At 49.2% G+C, this 17,336-nt stretch overlaps 1 protein-coding gene across 10 annotated transcripts in view; it reads right to left on the bottom strand.

The window, feature by feature from the left end:
* Positions 1-17,336, bottom strand: part of ERC1 (ELKS/RAB6-interacting/CAST family member 1) — a 317,339-nt gene that overhangs the window by 18,313 nt on the left and 281,690 nt on the right. For 9 of the 10 annotated variants that reach the window (XM_064155686.1, XM_064155694.1, XM_064155689.1 and 6 more), the window contains one exon: positions 243-5,173. In XM_064155686.1, coding sequence (XP_064011756.1) covers positions 5,036-5,173 — 138 coding nt within the window. In that variant the 3' untranslated portion in view covers positions 243-5,035. Of the gene's footprint in view, positions 1-242; positions 5,174-17,336 lie in introns of those variants that run through there. The other variant, XR_010305042.1, reaches the window with a different exon arrangement.

Raw genomic sequence — 17,336 nt, 5'->3', positions numbered from 1 at the left:
CCCCCCCCCCCCCCCCAAAAAAAAACAAAACCAAAAAAAACCAACAACAAAACTAACCCACCCCTGAAAAAGTCAGGAGAGATACTGAGGACAGGGTTACAGCACTCACCACACACACACACACACACTGGAAAAAAAGTCAGGATTTCTGTGTTTATGCTTTTGACACTAAAAAGGTTTCTTTTTTTGGGTGTTTTTTCCCTTTTTTTTTTTTGTCTAAAAAGAGCCAGCAGACACAGCCATTTTGTTCAGAAGGATCTGCTGTTGCATAAGGTTCCTCCCGTTTATGTGGGAGGGGAAAAAAAACCAAAACAAAAACCTTGTTTTGGTTTAAAAAAACAAAACAAAACCAAACCAGAAACGACCCCCACCCCCTGACCCTCCTTTTCCTCGCCATGCTGACGAGAAGAAGGTTGTCACCGTGCCCCGTGCCTGACCTTCCCACCCCGCTGGCTTCGCTGGGGCAGTGTTAGTTATCCACAGCCTTCTGCGTCCTCTCCGCTTCCCTCTTCCAGTGCGGGTGCTGAGCTGAGCAGAGGCCTCCTTTAAGCACCAGAGGCCTCCTTGTGCTGTTTGCCTCTGCGTCCCCTCGGCGTCAGGTGAGGAGTGATGTGTAACTCACGCAGTGACCTTCTGCTTTCGCGGCGCCTGACTCCACAGCTTTTGCCCTCCGTGACAGCTGGCAACAGTAGAGAAGCGAGGACTCAACCCTGCCAACCTGTATCAGCTCTAGAAACTTCCTAACAAGCTGAGCACTAGCAGCAGAACGAGTGAGACTTGCAGGGCACAGGAGGAGAAGTGCCCCTTTGGTTCATAAAACCAGGGCTATGCCTACAAGCTCCCTTGTGCAAAACGCAGAGAGCCCCAAGGTGCCAGTGGATCTGCTAGAGAAGGGAGATTCTGGCTCTGCAGCTAGAAAGGGCACACAATGTAGTGCATCACATTAGGCCTTCACCTTCTGTGCCCCCCACTTGGCAAAAATCAGGTACTCCAAAGAGGGTTTGGCATTTTCTAGAGGGAAAGCTGGTTAAAGGCAGTCAAAAAATGAAGGAGAATACCAGAAGCTTAGAGCTTGGTCTGGGAGCACGCCAGGCAATTCTTCTCCCAAACACAAAGAGTGCTCATGTCCTCACCCTGACATTCTAGGGCTGTAATGTCCTGTTAGTGTTTTATGGGAAGATGGAATCAGAAGAAAATATGTACTTGGATATTGTGGAAACTGTACTTGGATATGTGGAACCACGAACGAGCATGGCTGAGGTGTCAGCTTCTACACTGCACAAGGGCTTTGGGCTCGAGCTATCTTTTTAGCCCAAAGCCAGCTAAAACGGCCTCTGATTTCCTACAGACAGCTCTCTAAGTCCTTATATCTTTCAGGTTCTTACAAGCAACAGCTTGAAGTAAGAAAAAAAAGTGAAAGGCAAATTAAAGCAATGAGAAGTGTAGCAAATGGGAACTTCACTCAACAGGAGAAGAATAACTAAGTTTCAGCAGGCTCCCTGGGAAGGGCCCCTGATTTCCTAGAGCTGCTGCACTGCAGGACTGCTGTGCTAAGAAACTGCACTGTGCCTGGCCCCTGACACTTCAGGTTTAGGATGTTAGAAGAGCAGTGGTGGCTCAGGCAGCTGGGTGAGCCTCGCATTATGTGTGGCCCTGCTGCCATGTGCCTGATGTGCAGTTTCGTGATGGATTAGGCTCACCAAATCCCTTCGTTGCCCTAAGGCCAATGGTGTGGCACTCCCGAGCAGCACAAAGAAGCAGCTTTGGCTGGTCTCACTCAGCATTAAATCGTGGCCAGCAGCACTTCCCAAGTCACACAGGTCCTCAAGCTACTCACCGTGACAAGATCTCTGTCGACACAGAATCAGAGAGATTACCTGAAATAGTTCAACTGAGATCAAGTTGGATCAAGTCTGTTCCTAACTGAGATCTGCTCTCTCCCTGCAAGCACTTTCCTGAGGTCTAAGATCCCTGTTTAAGACGGGAAGCCTAAAAAGCCCTAGAAGATAACAGTGGCTAATGAGCAAAACTGCAAAAGCCCAACAATCCAGATGGGAGGAACAGCAGGTGTGTGGCTGGGAGATAAAAGGCCAAATGGCGAGCGTGAAAACCAGCCAGGCTTGACAAATCCTCCGAGGGAAGAGCCCGGGAGATGTGTAAACAGTGAGATTCACCTGGCTGCTGACACAAGGATCCTGCACACGCCGTCACCACAGCACCCTGCCTTTGGCTGGGGCACTTCCAACTCTAGAAACACAGCCACGGGCTGAGATAAAGATGCAGAAGAACCAACACCTTCCTGCCACGTGTGAGCAGCGCAGCAAAGCAAGAGAACTGAAATGACATCCAAATGAGCAGCCCTCACTCCCATCCCCTCCCCCTGCCTGCAGCAGAAACACTATCAAGGAACATCTCAGTAAGAGGTTTACAAGCAGGAGTCATTTGAACCATCGATAAGGGAAATTCCACAGCTTCTCACAGAGGAGGGATTGTTTTACAGCAGGGAACCAGGGCAGCTGGAGATTTGACCATATAAGTTAATGAGATAGTCAGGAGTGGTGGCGGTGGCGAGATGATGTTAGGCTGATGGCTCTGATGCTTTTACAGGCGGCATTAAATTCCTTGAGTGAGTAATTAGGGGCGACTGAAAAAAAGCAAGAGGCAAGATTTCAAAACAACAGCTCCCATCCAAAGGTGCTGACTCAAGTAATGGGACCAAAGGGGTGGTTCTGGGATGAGGCACGGCTCAGTGGTATGTACAGTCACTGTCTACACGCCATCCGGTGTCCCCCCCTCCTTCTGCACATTCAGGTTCCCATTGCTCTCCTCATCCATGACAAAAAGAGCTTCAGACACAGGCTGCTACTAGAGCAAGGACTAAAGCTGTGTTTCCCGACTGGCAAAGCACTGGCAGCTCAAAACACGGGAAAACTGTGAATCACCTCTTCTTTGGAGACTCACATATTGTTTTCCTAGTGGACACCACGACTATGGATCCAGTTCCTTCTGCTGAATCACTGCAACAGAAGGAACTGGGATGTGATTTGGTTTTAATGAGTCAATTTTCAGTAAGAGTCTACAGGTATATAAAGGCTTCACTTTTGTCCAATTTTCAGTGCCTGTTTGGACAGAAGGCAGGATGCATCTTCCCTCGCTCAAACATCTGCTGATCTTCTTTCTATTGGAAGCAGTCAAACCACTTCGAAACACAAAAATAAGGTGTGAAAGACCTACGGGGAGTGCTGTGCTGTGGGTCTGCAAGAGTGAGAAATGCAGCTCTCCTGAAAGGGCTTGGGACATCTTTCTTAGCACAATGGTTGAGTGGTTAAGCTCGAGATGCAGTAAGTCACATGGAATTAACTGCAGGTTGGGCATGGGAAGAGTCATAATTAACTAGTGACTAGAAAACTACCACTGCTTCCACTGCTGTGTTGATATTTGGTCTCCTTTTGCCCTCCCCTTGTTCTCTTAATATGAGATAGCTAAATGGGAGCGACTCCTTTAAGGAGCACAGGGGGATGTGTTAAAGGGTTCTGTCCTGCAGATGCCCCCAGACACACATAACCACTGGCAGGCAGGAAAAAAACATCTCTCCCCTGTAATGCACAGTCCAAGAACCAACACCCAAGGCCTACTTGTAAAATAGGATTCTGCCTTGCTGCTACAAGGACAAACCACCCTGCTGCTTCAGGTCGGATTACCTATCAGCAGGGGCCTCAATGAACATCAGAGATGGATGGGAACAAGACTAAGGCCTCTCTTGTACGTATAAGAATTGCACTGCTTTAACTAAAGCTGTGATTTTACACCTATCTACTCGGCTGGGTGCCAGCTCCAGCAGAGATGCTCCTCTTCACCAGAACGGTTTATTGCTCTGAACTGGAACTCACTCCCTGCCAACCTAAGCTAAACCAGAATAAATTAAATGGCAGTTGTAGTAAGTACTGTATTACCAATTTACCTAACTTAGCTTTAAAATTACACTTTAAACCTAAAGGATGCAATTTTCTCCTCTACTATTCTGCTGGCAGCCAATGTTCATGAAGCTAGAGCCTGAAAAACTGGCAATGGACTAACTCCCTAAGTGAAAGCTGCAAGGCTGACCTGTAGACCACACCTGCCTGAAGAGAGAGAGCTCTCTATAATATAAAGAAGAATCTAGAAGACACAGAGCCACGATGAGAAATCTCTGCTAAAAAGAGGGAAGTCAACATAAAAGAGTTACCTGAAAAAACGCCTCACTTAGCATGTAAGAGTCAGATCAGTGAACAAGAAATATCACAGTTAAGTAAACAGAAAGTACCAGTAAGCCTACCTGGTTTCCCAGCTGCTAGATGAAGTGACTAAGAGGCATAAACAGGGGAAAACTTTCCTTTCCTCTCTCTGTCATTTAAGAACATAAGAAATATTGAGGCAGGCAGCAAGACCTGAGCTAGCTAGCTGATGCTGGCTAGTCATGAGACATAATCAGAGCATGCTCAGGTTTGACTTTAGCACTATGAAATTCAGGCTTTCAGCTTTGATGAAAAAAAACAACAAACCCAAACAAAACCCCAACAACAAAACCCCAAAACAAAATAAAACACAGCCCCCCCCCAAAAAAAAAAAAAAACAGAAGAAAGAGAAAACAGCAATAAATGAATGAAAGGCAAGGGCTACCCTTCTGCAACCTCATGGAGAGCTAGAGCTTCTTGTGTTCAGTGGAGCCCCTCTTCTTTGCTCAGTAGGCTTGGAGGAGCTCTGCACAGCTATAACCAGAAGTCACCATCAACAAAGTCAATGGGGAATTGGATTCTGGAGTAGAAAGGCAGTGAGAAGATGAACGCAAAGGTGACTGATTCATCACAGGCTGGCAGAACCGAGAGAACAGGTAGTTTTTAGAGGGTCTTTTTTTTGCTTTTGTTTCCTTTGTCAGTGTGCAGCAGAAGTTTCCTTTTCCATTTTCTGTCTTCCACATTCCTCTCTGCCCTCCCGGCTCCTTGGACTGACTGGGCTCGGCCGCTGGTGTGCTGCTCCGGCGGGGCTGTGGCCGAGGTCACGATGACTCCTCCAGCGCATTAACGACTTGCTCCAGGATGTCAGGGCAGTGATCTGCTATCTGCTGTAAGATAGCGTTGGCAAACTCCTGCAGCTCGGCGCTTTCCTTCTCGCCCTTCTCTAGCTCCTCACGAAGCTGCAAGAAACACACAGAGGCATGGTCATTGTCTGCTGGCAAACACCTCCACCTGCCCAGCAGGCTCAGCTCAGGGCTAAAGCACTGCTTCTAGACAGGCAGCTAGCAGAGCTGCTGCGATGCTTTGGGTGCTACCTGCCCCCCCTACACTTAAGAAAATCACCCAGACTAGACTCAGGCATTGGAAATTGAAGAATGAAGCTGTAAATTTACAGCTGAGCACAAGATACAAGCAGATATTAACAATATACAGCTATAGACAGAAATAGACAAGTTAAAGGTAATACAGAAACACAACAGCCCTCCCAGAAACCTGAGTCCTCAGGAGGGGCTCTCAACCACGCTTCCACCTTCTTCCCACCCCTCCACCTTACCCCAGACTTTGCCTTACGTTCAAGGTGAGTTTGGAGGGTTGGCCAGTGGGGCTAGGAAGCAGGAGGATTAGTCGCACAGACGGTAGGTTAGAAAGAGAGAAGTGCAGCCCCAAAGACAGAGAGCAAACAACTGCATTATCTATGTTTATGTTCTTGTTCTTATCCATCTCAGCAAGCCTATGAGTGCAGCAGCCATCACCATTGTTACAGTATCACAGTATCACAGTATCACCAAGGTTGGAAGAGACCTCACAGATCATCAAGTCCAACCTTTTACCACAGAGCTCAAAGCTAGACCATGGCACCAAGTGCCACGTCCAACCTTGCCTTGAACTGCCCCAGGGACGACGACTCCACCACCTCCCCAGGCAGCCCATTCCTTTTCACAGCCTAGCATCTAATTCTACTTACCAAAATATCCCAGCTAGGCTCAAATATACGCAGATGCACTTCCAGGATCAGCATCTCCCCTCAGTCACTTCCCTTACCAGAAACTGGATGTTTTCCCCACTCTTTATTCCACATTTTTGTTCTACAAGGCCTAGCTTGTGACCTTCCCAGGTAAGGCCATGTCCACCTGGTAAAGCTAACTGACTTAGCTACTCCTGAATAACTTATTCTATGACAAATATCACAAACCCTCTGTCTTGGCTCTAATTTAAATTTCCCAGTCTTGGCTCTAATTTAAATTTCCCAGAGACTCAAATCTAGTTGATAGAACCAATAACAATTATAAACCAATAACAATTACAAACCAATAACAATAATCACAGTATCATCAAGGTTGGAAGAGACCTCATAGATCATCAAGTCCAACCCTTTACCACAGAGCTCAAGGCTAGACCATGGCACCAAGTGCCACGTCCAACCTTGCCTTGAACAGCTCCAGGGACGGCGACTCCACCAATAACTTCCCTCTTCCCTCTCCTTTCCCAAATGAAATGGAATTAGATGGAGAGAGAGGAAAGGTATGCAGACCCAAATAAATAATCTCACTGTGATTTGGAAGTTAAAAGAAAAAGGTTTAACAATAAATGCAAGGTGCATGAGGCAGGGAAGTTATAAAGGTACAGGGAAGGGAAAACAAGGTACAAAACATGTAATTATGTAACCAGATTTGATGGCAATGGGTTTTGTCTGCCTCGTGGTGATGATGGCCACGTGGTGAAACAATAAGCAGTAGGAAACAGGAACGGTGATTTCTTGTGAGCAGGAAGGGAAAGAGAGAGAAGAGAAGTTGTGGATGGATTTGTTGCTAACAGAGGACGCGAATTGATAACCATGAGCAACCTGTGCTGCGGAGCATCCTTGAGCCCACCCTGGAGGCAGGAACTAAGGCGGTGAAGCAAACCCTCATGTCCAGCTGCAGGAGGCAGGGTCTGCCGGCTGCAGGAGGCTGACCCTACAAGTTGTTTCTATAAGCTTAACCTATCTGTAGCTCACACATAGCCTTAAGCCTTCCACATGTACCAAACTTAGCTAAGCTAGCTGTGCACGCCTCTTAGGGAGGTCATTCTGCCCCTGTACTCTGCACTGGTTAGACCACACCTTGAGTACTGTGTTCAGTTCTGGGCCCCCCAGTTTAGAAGGGATGTTGAGATGCTTGAGTGTGTCCAGAGAAGGGCGACAAGGCTGGTGAGAGGCCTTGAGCACAGCCCTATGAGGAGAGGCTGAGGGAGCTGGGATTGGTTAGCCTGGAGAAGAGGAGGCTCAGGGGAGACCTTATTGCTGTCTACAACTACCTGAGGGGTGGTTGTGGCCAGGAGGAGGTTGCTCTCTTCTCTCAGGTGGCCAGCACCAGAACAAGAGGACACAGCCTCAGGCTGTGCCAGGGGAGATTTAGGCTGGAGGTGAGGAGAAAGTTCTTCACTGAGAGAGTCATTGGACACTGGAATGGGCTGCCCGGGGAGGTGGTGGAGTCGCCGTCCCTGGAGCTGTTCAAGGCAGGACTGGACGTGGCACTTGGTGCCATGGTCTGGCCTTGAGCTCTGTGGTAAAGGGTTGGACTTGATGATCTGTGAGGTCTCTTCCAACCCTGACGATACTGTGATACTGTGATATAAGTCACTGCATCACTGCAGTAAACTGGAGAGCAAAGATCTGACCATATTGGTGCCACGATCTGTGACTCTGGGGTGCTACCGCCGGCAAGAAGTCCCCTTGCTTTTATGGATCTTTAGACAGGAAGGGGGAGTGGGCTAACCATCACCTGGTAGGGTTCAGACCCACCCCTGTGGAGGGGTCAAGATCACCTGGGGGCCAGGTTCAAGATCACTGCCCCCAGGAGGGTTAACCCTGGACACCCTCCCTCTGTAGAAGGTTTTTTCCCTGAAAGCAAACTGTATTCCAGAAGCAAGGCAGCCTTTTGCTGGGATGTCAATTTCAGCAGCTTGACTTTTATTCATGAACAAGAGGACGTTTCACGGGTCAGTACCTCAGAACTATTTCCTAGATGGAATGAATAGGAGCATTTCACACTTAGACATAACACACTCAAGAGTTAACCAGAACTCTCATTTTTCTGTGGAACTGATGATTTTCAGAGTCTCTGTTTCCTAACTCAGCTGTAAGCTGACTATACGCAGTTGTGGTTGGACACACACGAGTTCTGTTTACTAACTCTGCATTTCCTCTTGGATCATTCCTTGTTCAGATTGCTATAATCAGCTCAGGATGGGACGTGGAACTTCAAGACTTTACTTATTCATTCTGACTACAACCTCAAAACTGTATTGCAAACCACACTGCAGTACACAAGAGCACAGTTTTTAGCTCTCAGCTTAATGCTGTTGCCAGAATTAAGGACCTACATAGTCCTATAGATGATCTTATTGATCTATTGATCTTTCAACCTGGTTGATTCTATTCTATTATACTCTATTCTGTTCTGTTCTACTCTATTCTCTTCTATTCTACTCTCTTCTGTTCTACTCTATTCTGTTCTATTCTACTCTATTCTATTTCATTCTAAGTCAGTCAAGACATCATTTAAGGAGAAAGGTACCAATTATCAACCAATACATACTGATCAGTATATTGATCACAAAATAAACTGCCCTTAGAGCCACGGTGTTGATGCTGACAGATGCTTTTGTGACAACAACTGAAGTTTCTAGGGGTCACTGTGGATGTGCTGGAAGAGCGAAAAGCTTACATCTTCTTCACATACTCATTTTGCCTACCAGAAGAAGCTACAGCAAACTCCTGCTATTTGTATCTGAGCCTTTCCAGCAGCTATGAGAGACCTACAGTGTGGATTGGCTATGAGGAAACGTGGCAGGACCAACCTTCACCAAGAATCATAGAATCAGTCAGGGTTGGAAGGGACCACAAGGATCAGCTAGTTCCAAGCCCTCTGCCATGGGCAGCAACACCCTACCCTAGGTCAGGCTGGCCAGAGCCCCATCCAGCCTGGCCTTAAACACTTCCAGGGATAAATGAAGAGCAGGAAACATTTGCCCTCAGTAACCTTTTTATCTGCCCAGCAATTGATAAAGGCCATGCTAGGCTGTGAACTGTGCAGACTGTAATTTGTGCAAGTGTTGTAGGGATTGCTGTACTTGTAGTTGCCTAAGGGTCTAACTCAACAAGAAGCAACACTCACAGAATCACAGAATTCCTTAGATTGGAAAAGACCTTCTAGATTATTGAGTCCAATCATCAGTTTCACACTGACAAGTCCCTGACTAAACCAAATCCCTCAGCACAACATCTAATCAATATGAATTGCTATGGTTGGAAAGGACCACCAGGATCATCCAATCAAACCTGCATCCCAGCATCCTTCATCACCAGACCATAGCCTCAGGCACCACAGCCACTCTCCTTTTAAACATCTCCAGGGATAGTGACTCCACTACCTTCCTGGGCTGCCTGTGCCAATGCCTGACCACCTGCTCAGTAAAGAACTTCCTCCCCACATCCAGTCTAAACCTCCCTTCACACAACTTGAGGCCATTTCCTCTTGTCCTATCATTAGTAATTCGGGAGAAGAGACCAGCTCCAGCCTCACTACAGCCTCCTTTTAGGTAGGGAGGTTGTAGTGAGGAGATCAGGTAACACAGATAGTTAAGACTGGATAAGCTCTCTCACAAGGCCTTTGACACTGTCCCCCACAGCAAACTGCTGGCTAAGCTGTCAGCCCGCGGCTTGGATGGTAACACTCTGTGCTGGGTTAGGAACTGGCTGGAGGGCCGGACCCAGAGAGTGGTGGTGAATGGTGCCACATCCAGCTGGCGGCCAGTCACTAGTGGTGTCCCTCAGGGATCAGTGCTGGGCCCCATCCTCTTTAACATCTTCATAGATGATCTGGATGAGGGCATCGAGTCAGTCATCAGCAAGTTTGCAGATGACACTAAGCTGGGGGCAGATGTGACTGAGCTGGAGGGCAGAAGGGCTCTGCAGCGGGACCTTGACCGCCTGCACAGATGGGCAGAGGCCAATGGGATGGGGTTCAATAGCTCAAAGTGCAGGGTGCTGCACTTTGGCCACAACAACCCCATGCAGAGATACAGGCTGGGGTCGGAGTGGCTGGAGAGCAGCCAGACAGAGAGGGATCTGGGGGTACTGATTGATACCCGCCTGAACATGAGCCAGCAGTGTGCCCAGGTGGCCAAGAGAGCCAGTGGCATCCTGGCTTGTATCAGGAGTGGTGTGGTCAGCAGGAGCAGGGAGGTCATTCTGCCCCTGTACTCTGCACTGGTCAGACCACACCTCGAGTACTGCGTTCAGTTCTGGGCCCCCCAGTTTAGGAAGGACACTGAGATGCTTGAGCGTGTCCAGAGAAGGGCGACGAGGCTGGTGAGAGGCCTTGAGCACAAGCCCTACGAGGAGAGGCTTAGGGAGCTGGGGTTGTTTAGCCTGGAGAAGAGGAGGCTCAGGGGTGACCTTATTGCTGTCTACAACTACCTGAGGGGTGGTTGTGGCCAGGAGGAGGTTGCTCTCTTCTCTCAGGTGGCCAGCTCCAGAACAAGAGGACACAGCCTCAGGCTGCGCCAGGGGAAATTTCGGCTCGAGGTGAGGAGAAAGTTCTTCACTGAGAGAGTCATTAGGCACTGGAATGGGCTGCCTGGGGAGGTGGTGGAGTCGTCGTCCCTGGGGCAGTTCAAGGCAAGGTTGGATGTGGCACTTGGTGCCATGGTCTAGCCTTGGGCACTGTGGTAAAGGGTTGGACTTGATGATCTGTGAGGTCTCTTCCAACCTTGGTGATACTGTGATACTGTGATACTGTGATACATACTACCTATCCAAAAACTTCTTCTGTTTTTTCAGTGCTAGACTCTTTCTTTTCCCCTAATAAAGTGTATTCCCTATGAAACAAGGTACAGACACTTAGATGGATTTAGAAGTTTACTGCAAGCTTCTGCATCCAAAGTTCTTTGTCATTTTGAGTAGCTTATCTATATTTGAACCTCCTTTTAAATTTGGTGGGTTTTAGGATTATCTGTCAGTCCTGTAACATTTCTTATTCCTAAGTGATGAATATTTTAACTGGAACTTTACTGTGTTAGTATATGACACAGAAAGAATGTCAAACTGCAGTCTTTCACCCCTGAAAATGGGTAACTGGTCCCCAGGGTAGGTATAGGCTGGATATTAGGAAGAAGTTCTTCACAGAGAGAGTGATTTCCCATTGGAATGGGCTGCCCAGGGAGGTGGTGGAGGCACCGTCCCTGGGGGTCTTCAAGAAAAGCCTGGATGAGGCACTTAGTGCCATGGTCTGGTTGATTGGATAGGGCAGGGTGACAGGTTGGACTGGATGATCTTGGAGGTCTCTTCCAACCTGGTTGATTCTATGAATACTGTTCTTGACCTACAGCTTGTGACATGGCTTGTTGTAGGTTTGCAAAAGGCAGAACTGTCAGGCAGCAAGATATTAAGGATCATTTTACCAGCAGACAAGCACAGTGTGTTGGGAAAGGTCATATTACTGCAATTAAAATCTTAATTGGATACTACAGCACATCTGTTTAGTGGTGGTATAAAGCAAAGCGCGGGAGATTGTTACTTCAAGAAGCACTGCATAAAAACAAACAGCCTAAGAACAGCTACAGAACAAACATGACCACTTTTGAAGGCAGTTATGCTATTGGCTTCTGCAGATAAAAGTGAGAGAAAGGAAATTAAAAGCATAAGCCTGCTACACTATTCCCTTTACTAGGCAGGGTAGCATATACTAAATTATTTGGGCTTTGCATGCTGAATGTTAGTTTAATGTGTTCTTATGTGCTTTGTTCCTACTGGCTGCTGTACTCACAGGCCAGCTACACGAATCCAAGAGGGGCTTGTGCCAAGAATCACAATGCGAAGGCAACCTGATCCTGCTCTGTGGAGTGACATGAGCTGGGGAAGTGGGGAAAACGAGAGGGAGGGGAGCACTCCGAGCTCTGGAAGGGCTCTCGGGAGAGAAAGCAGGGAATTCAGCAGTAAGCCATAATGGCTCAGAAAAGGCACACTGTGGGTAGGTGATTAGCCTGCTTCCAGCAGCCTGGCAGAGTTATTAGTCAGAAGCATGCAATGGATGGATAAGCCTAGGAGCGCTCCAGTCAGCAAGCAGCACTGAAAGTGTCAGCAGAGCCAGCTAGAAGCAGCGCTGAATACTGCAAGCCGGGAGACTGGGCTTCAGGGACTGCCTCCGAGGCTCGGATTGCTCAGGCTAGTGTAATCCCAGCGATTTCGGGTGGCCCCAGCTGCAGCAGCCTGCAAAACACCTAAGTGTGACAATTTCATGGGACAGGTTTGAAGGCTGAACGCTGACACAGGGCTGCCTTAGCTTCTTGAGCCAGCGCAAAGACTGCACGGTGTCATTCGCCAGGCGGCTGGGAAGCTGTGAAGGTTGGGAGAGACAGCGAATAACAGGGGAAGAAGCCAACCATGCAGTTCTTCACCCAGCTCCTGCCAGGGAGCTGAGCGCCGGGTCCGCGGGAGGCGAGCCAGGAGAGGGCAGTGTTAGCAGAGCGAGCTCCGGCGCTGCCGACCGGCACCTGCTCAGCCAGCGGTGCGCCCCGGGCACCTCTGCCACAGCCAGCACCGTGCCCCGGGCACCTCTGCCACAGCCGGCACAGCGCCCCGGGCACCTCTGCCACAGCCGGCACAGCGCCCCGGGCACCTCTGCCACAGCCAGCGCCGCGCCCCGGGCACCTCTGCCACAGCCGGCACAGCGCCCCGGGCACCTCTGCCACAGCCGGCACAGCGCCCCGGGCACCTCTGCCACAGCCGGCACAGCGCCCCGGGCACCTCTGCCACAGCCGGCACAGCGCCCCGGGCACCTCTGCCACAGCCGGCACAGCGCCCCGGGCACCTCTGCCACAGCCCGCACCGCGCCCCGGGCACCTCTGCCACAGCCAGCGCCGTGCCCCGGGCACCTCTGCCACAGCCCTATGGCTGAAGCTCCACGAAAGGACATGGAGACTCAATTATCAATGCAAAAGCACCTCCAAAAAATGGCATCCTGGCCTGGCTCAGGAGCAGTGTGGCCAGTAGGACAAAGGAGGTTATTCTGCCCCTGTGCTCAGCACTGCTCAGGCCACACCTTGAGTGCTGTGTCCAGTTCTGGGCCCCTCCATTCAAGAGAGATGCTGAGGTGCTGGAAGGTGCCCAGAGAAGGGCAACAAAGCTGGTGAGGGGCCTGGAGCACAGCCCTGTGAGGAGAGGCTGAGGGAGCTGGGGGTGTGCAGCCTGCAGAAGAGGAGGCTCAGGGCAGAGCTCATTGGTGCCTACAACTACCTGAAGGGAGGCTGTAGCCAGGTGGGGTTGGGCTCTTCTCCCAGGCAAGCAGCAACAGAACAAGGGGGCACAGTCTCAAGGTGTGCCAGGGCAGGTCTAGGCTGGATGTTAGGAGGAAGTTGTTGGCAGAGAGAGTGATTGGCATTGGAATGGGCTGCCCAGGGAGGAGGTGCAGTTGTCGTCTCTGGAGGTATCCAAGCAAAGCCTGGATGAGGCACTCAGTGCCATGGTCTAGTTGATTGGCTAGGGCTGGGTGCTAGGTTGGCCTGGATGATCTTGGAGGTCTCTTCCAACCTGCTTGATTCTATGGTTCTATGTAAGAGATTAACCTTCAAAACTAAAAGGAGGTCATTGGACAAGGGATAAGAATCCTGCAGGATGTTGTTTTCAGTGGGCCAGTACCACCAAGCCAGTGGTGGCTCAGTTTCCTGCTGGACTACAGTTGACATTTATATATTTACCAGAAAAAAAAAAAAAGGTAGCTGGCATTTGATGTATTTATAAAATCAAGGTAAGCCAAACAAAATAAACCCAGGCCAAAAATAAACTCAATGCAATCAAACAGAAGTAACCAGCTTAACCAGATGAAGAAAAATATTTCCAAGAAATAAGTTTTTGACCATCAAGAGGCCAGAAGGAGATGGCTCTGAATGCTGAAGGCCAGCAACAACACTTTGCAAATTAGCACAGACAGAATGTCTACACAGCTGGCTGGCAGATGTCTGGGATGAAATGTCTTTGAAGGAAATAGAAAAGACAGCCTTGCATCGAGTTGTCTAGCTTTAGGTTTGATCAGAGAATGGTTTAGGTTGGAAGGGAACTCAAAGCTCAGCCAGTTCCAACCTCTTGCCATAGGCAGGGACACCTCCTGCTAGAACAGGTCGCTTAAGGCCTCATCCAACCTGGCCTTGAACACCTCCAGGGAGGTTGTGGAGCACAGAATCACCCAATGTGATCTTTGATCTTTGATCACGTTGGGTGATTCTGTGCTCCACAACCTCTCTGGGTAATTTGGGCCAGTGTCTCACCACCCTCACTGCAAAGAACTTCTTCCTAACATCCAGCTTAAATCTCCCCTCTGCCAGTTTAAATCCATTCCTCATCCTCTCATTACAACACCTTATCAATAGTCCCTCCCCAGCCTTCCTGTAGCCCCCTTCAGATACTGGAAGGCCACTCAAGGTCTTCTTGAAGCCTTCTCTTCTCCAGGCTGCAGAGCCCAAGCTCTTGTAGCCTGTCCTCACAGCAGAGCTGCTGCAGCCCTCTGAGCATCTTCGTGGCTTCCTCTGGACTGGCTCCAACAGTTCCATGTCCTTCTTGCTTTGGGGCACTTAAACAAAGACATCTTACTGGACTGTGTAACTGGTGACAGCATTTCTGTACTGGAGATGGCATCTCTGCTTACATCACCCCTCAGAAACAGCTGTGAGCAGCACACAGCACTCCTCATTCAGACCAACTCCCCTAATGGGGAACATCCAATCTCCCATGGTATGACTTAATGCACCTGCATGCTTGGCAGCCCAAATTCTAGGCATGTTTGTCTCAAAGTATTGCTATCAGATATTATTCTTCCCCTGTACTCAGCAATGGTCAGGCCACATCTTGAGTGCTGTGTCCAGTTCTGGGCCCCTCCATTCAAGAGAGATATTGAGGTGCTGTAAGGTGTCCAGAGAAGGGCAATGAAGCTGGTGAGAGGCCTGGAACACATACCCTATGAGGAGAGGCTAAGGGAGCTGGGGGTGTGCAGCCTCCAGAAGAGGAGGCTCAGGGCAGACCTCACTGCTGTCTACAACTCCCTGAAGGGAGGCTGTAGCCAGGTGGGGTTGGTCTCTTCTGCCAGGCAAGCAGCAACAGAACAAGGGGACACAGTCTCAAATTGTGGCAGGGGAGGTCTAGGCTGGATGATAGGAGGAAGTTGTTGTCAGAGAGAGTGATTGGCATTGGAATGGGCTGCCCAGGGAGGTGGTGGAGTCGCTGTGCCTGGAGGTGTTCAAGCAAAGCCTGGCTGAGGCACTTAGTGCCATGTTCTGGTTGCTTGGCCAGAGCTGGGTGCTAGGTTGGCCTGGATGATCTTGGAGGTCTCTTCCAACCTGGTTGATTCTATGATTCTATCAATTCTGCTTCTGATTTCCTAGACTTTCCTCTTGCAACTGTGAATGAAAGTAGTTTCACTGTAACATGAAAATGAAGGAGTGTTAACAGCCCTTTCCTGCTGGCATTTCCAGCTGAGGGTCTGAGGAGATCTCTACACTTCCCTCGTAGAGATGATCAAAAAGGAGAAGGGGAGGCCAGATATATTTGCCTAGTTGATTACAAGTAAAAATAGACAGCTCAGAAGCAAAAGGACAGCAAAGACCCCAGAAGTGCTTCATAGCATTTATAGTTTATCTCTGCACAGAAAGGACCTTCAGCATCTCAGGGGAATGGAAGCTTGCAGATAATCTGCAATAGATTTAGATGCTTTTCACCACTGCTGTTTTCCTTCCTGGGTTTACAGCAACTCATGATACAAATAACTTGTCCATTTATAGTTAAACTGCACCAGTGAGGAAAAAAAAGGCCCAAACAATGCACTGTGAGGTCAGCTTGCACTGTGCATCTTTGGACCAAGGTATTCCAGAGGTTATTTAAAGGTTTACTGGCATGCAGAGGGAAAATAACTTGGCAGCTAAGAAAGAGGATGCACACGAGGTGAGTTGTGAAGCACTAAGCTTTTGCTTATGCTATGAGGTAAACAAGGCAAAGTGAAGCCAAGATCCTTAAAACTTTACTTATAGTAGAGGAGGCTTTACCCCCTCAAAGAGTTATTCTCCTCTTGTTAACCATTCCACAAAATCACTGATGAGAAGAGGCAAACAAAACCAAATCGCTGAGCACAGAGTTATGAGGAGCTTGTAAAGAGGCACAAAAAGAAAGCTCACTGCAGGACTTGCACAATGCTGCAACATCAGAGTCTGGATTTGGGTTTCTCCAAGGTTTAGGTGTTTCTATATCAGGCTACAGTTACTCTGAAAAACAGGTTTAGAGCTTAAAGTAATAGAAATAAGCATCAAAGAAAAACTGATTTCATCCTAACATTTGTCTCAAAAAAAGGTAGGGAGGGTAGGAGAGCCCTGTAGAGGGAAATGGACAGGCTGGGTGGGGGGGGCAGAGGCCAAGGGGATGAGACTGAACAAGGCCAAGTACAGGGTTTTGCACTTTGGCCACAACAACCCCAAGCAGCACTACAGGCTGGGGACAGAGTGGCTGACAGCAGCCAGGCAGAGAGGGAGCTGGGGGTGTTGGTAGAGAGTAGCTGAAGATGAGGCAGCAGTGTGCCCAGGTGGGCAGGAGAGCCAATGGCATCCTGGCCTGGCTCAGGAGCAGTGTGGCCAGCAGGACAAGGGAGGTTATTCTGCCCCTGTGCTCAGCACTGCTCAGGCCACAGCTTGAGTGCTGTGTCCAGTTCTGGGATACTCCATTCAAAAGAGATGTTGAGGTACTGGAAGGTGTCCAGAGAAGGGTGACAAAGCTGGTGAGAGGCCTGGAGCACAGCCCTGAGAGGAGTGGCTGAGGGAGCTGGGGGTGTGCAGCCTGCAGAAGAGCAGGCTCAGGGCAGACCACATTGCTGGCTACAACTACCTGAAGGGAGGCTGTAGACAGGTGGGGTTGGTCTCTTCTGCCAGGCAAGCTGCAACAGAAGAAGGGGACACAGTCTCAAGCTGCGCCAGGGGAGGTCTAGGCTGAATGTTAGAAGGAAGTTGTTGGCAGAGAGAGTGATTGGCATTGGAATGGGCTGCCCAGGGAGGAAGTGCAGTTGTCGTCTCTGGAGGTGTCCACGCAAAGCCTTGATGAGGCACTTAGTGCCATGGTCTGGTTGATTGGCCAGGGCTGGGTGCTAGGTTGGCCTGGATGATCTTGGAGGTCTCTTCCAACCTGATTGATTCTATGATTCTAATGTTTCTGACTTCATTCAGTAATTAAACACTATGACACTAATCCCAAGCTCTTATTCTGACCCCAAATCTTAATGTAAAAGGTTCAAATGCTACATCATCTAATAATTCCAGAGAGTTCTACCC

Source organism: Pogoniulus pusillus, chromosome 15 (genome assembly GCF_015220805.1).
Source record: "Pogoniulus pusillus isolate bPogPus1 chromosome 15, bPogPus1.pri, whole genome shotgun sequence".
Taxonomy (NCBI): Eukaryota; Metazoa; Chordata; class Aves; order Piciformes; family Lybiidae; genus Pogoniulus; species Pogoniulus pusillus.
The sequence above is the reverse complement of the archived record's forward strand: the minus strand, read 5'-3'. Positions and strand labels throughout refer to the sequence as shown.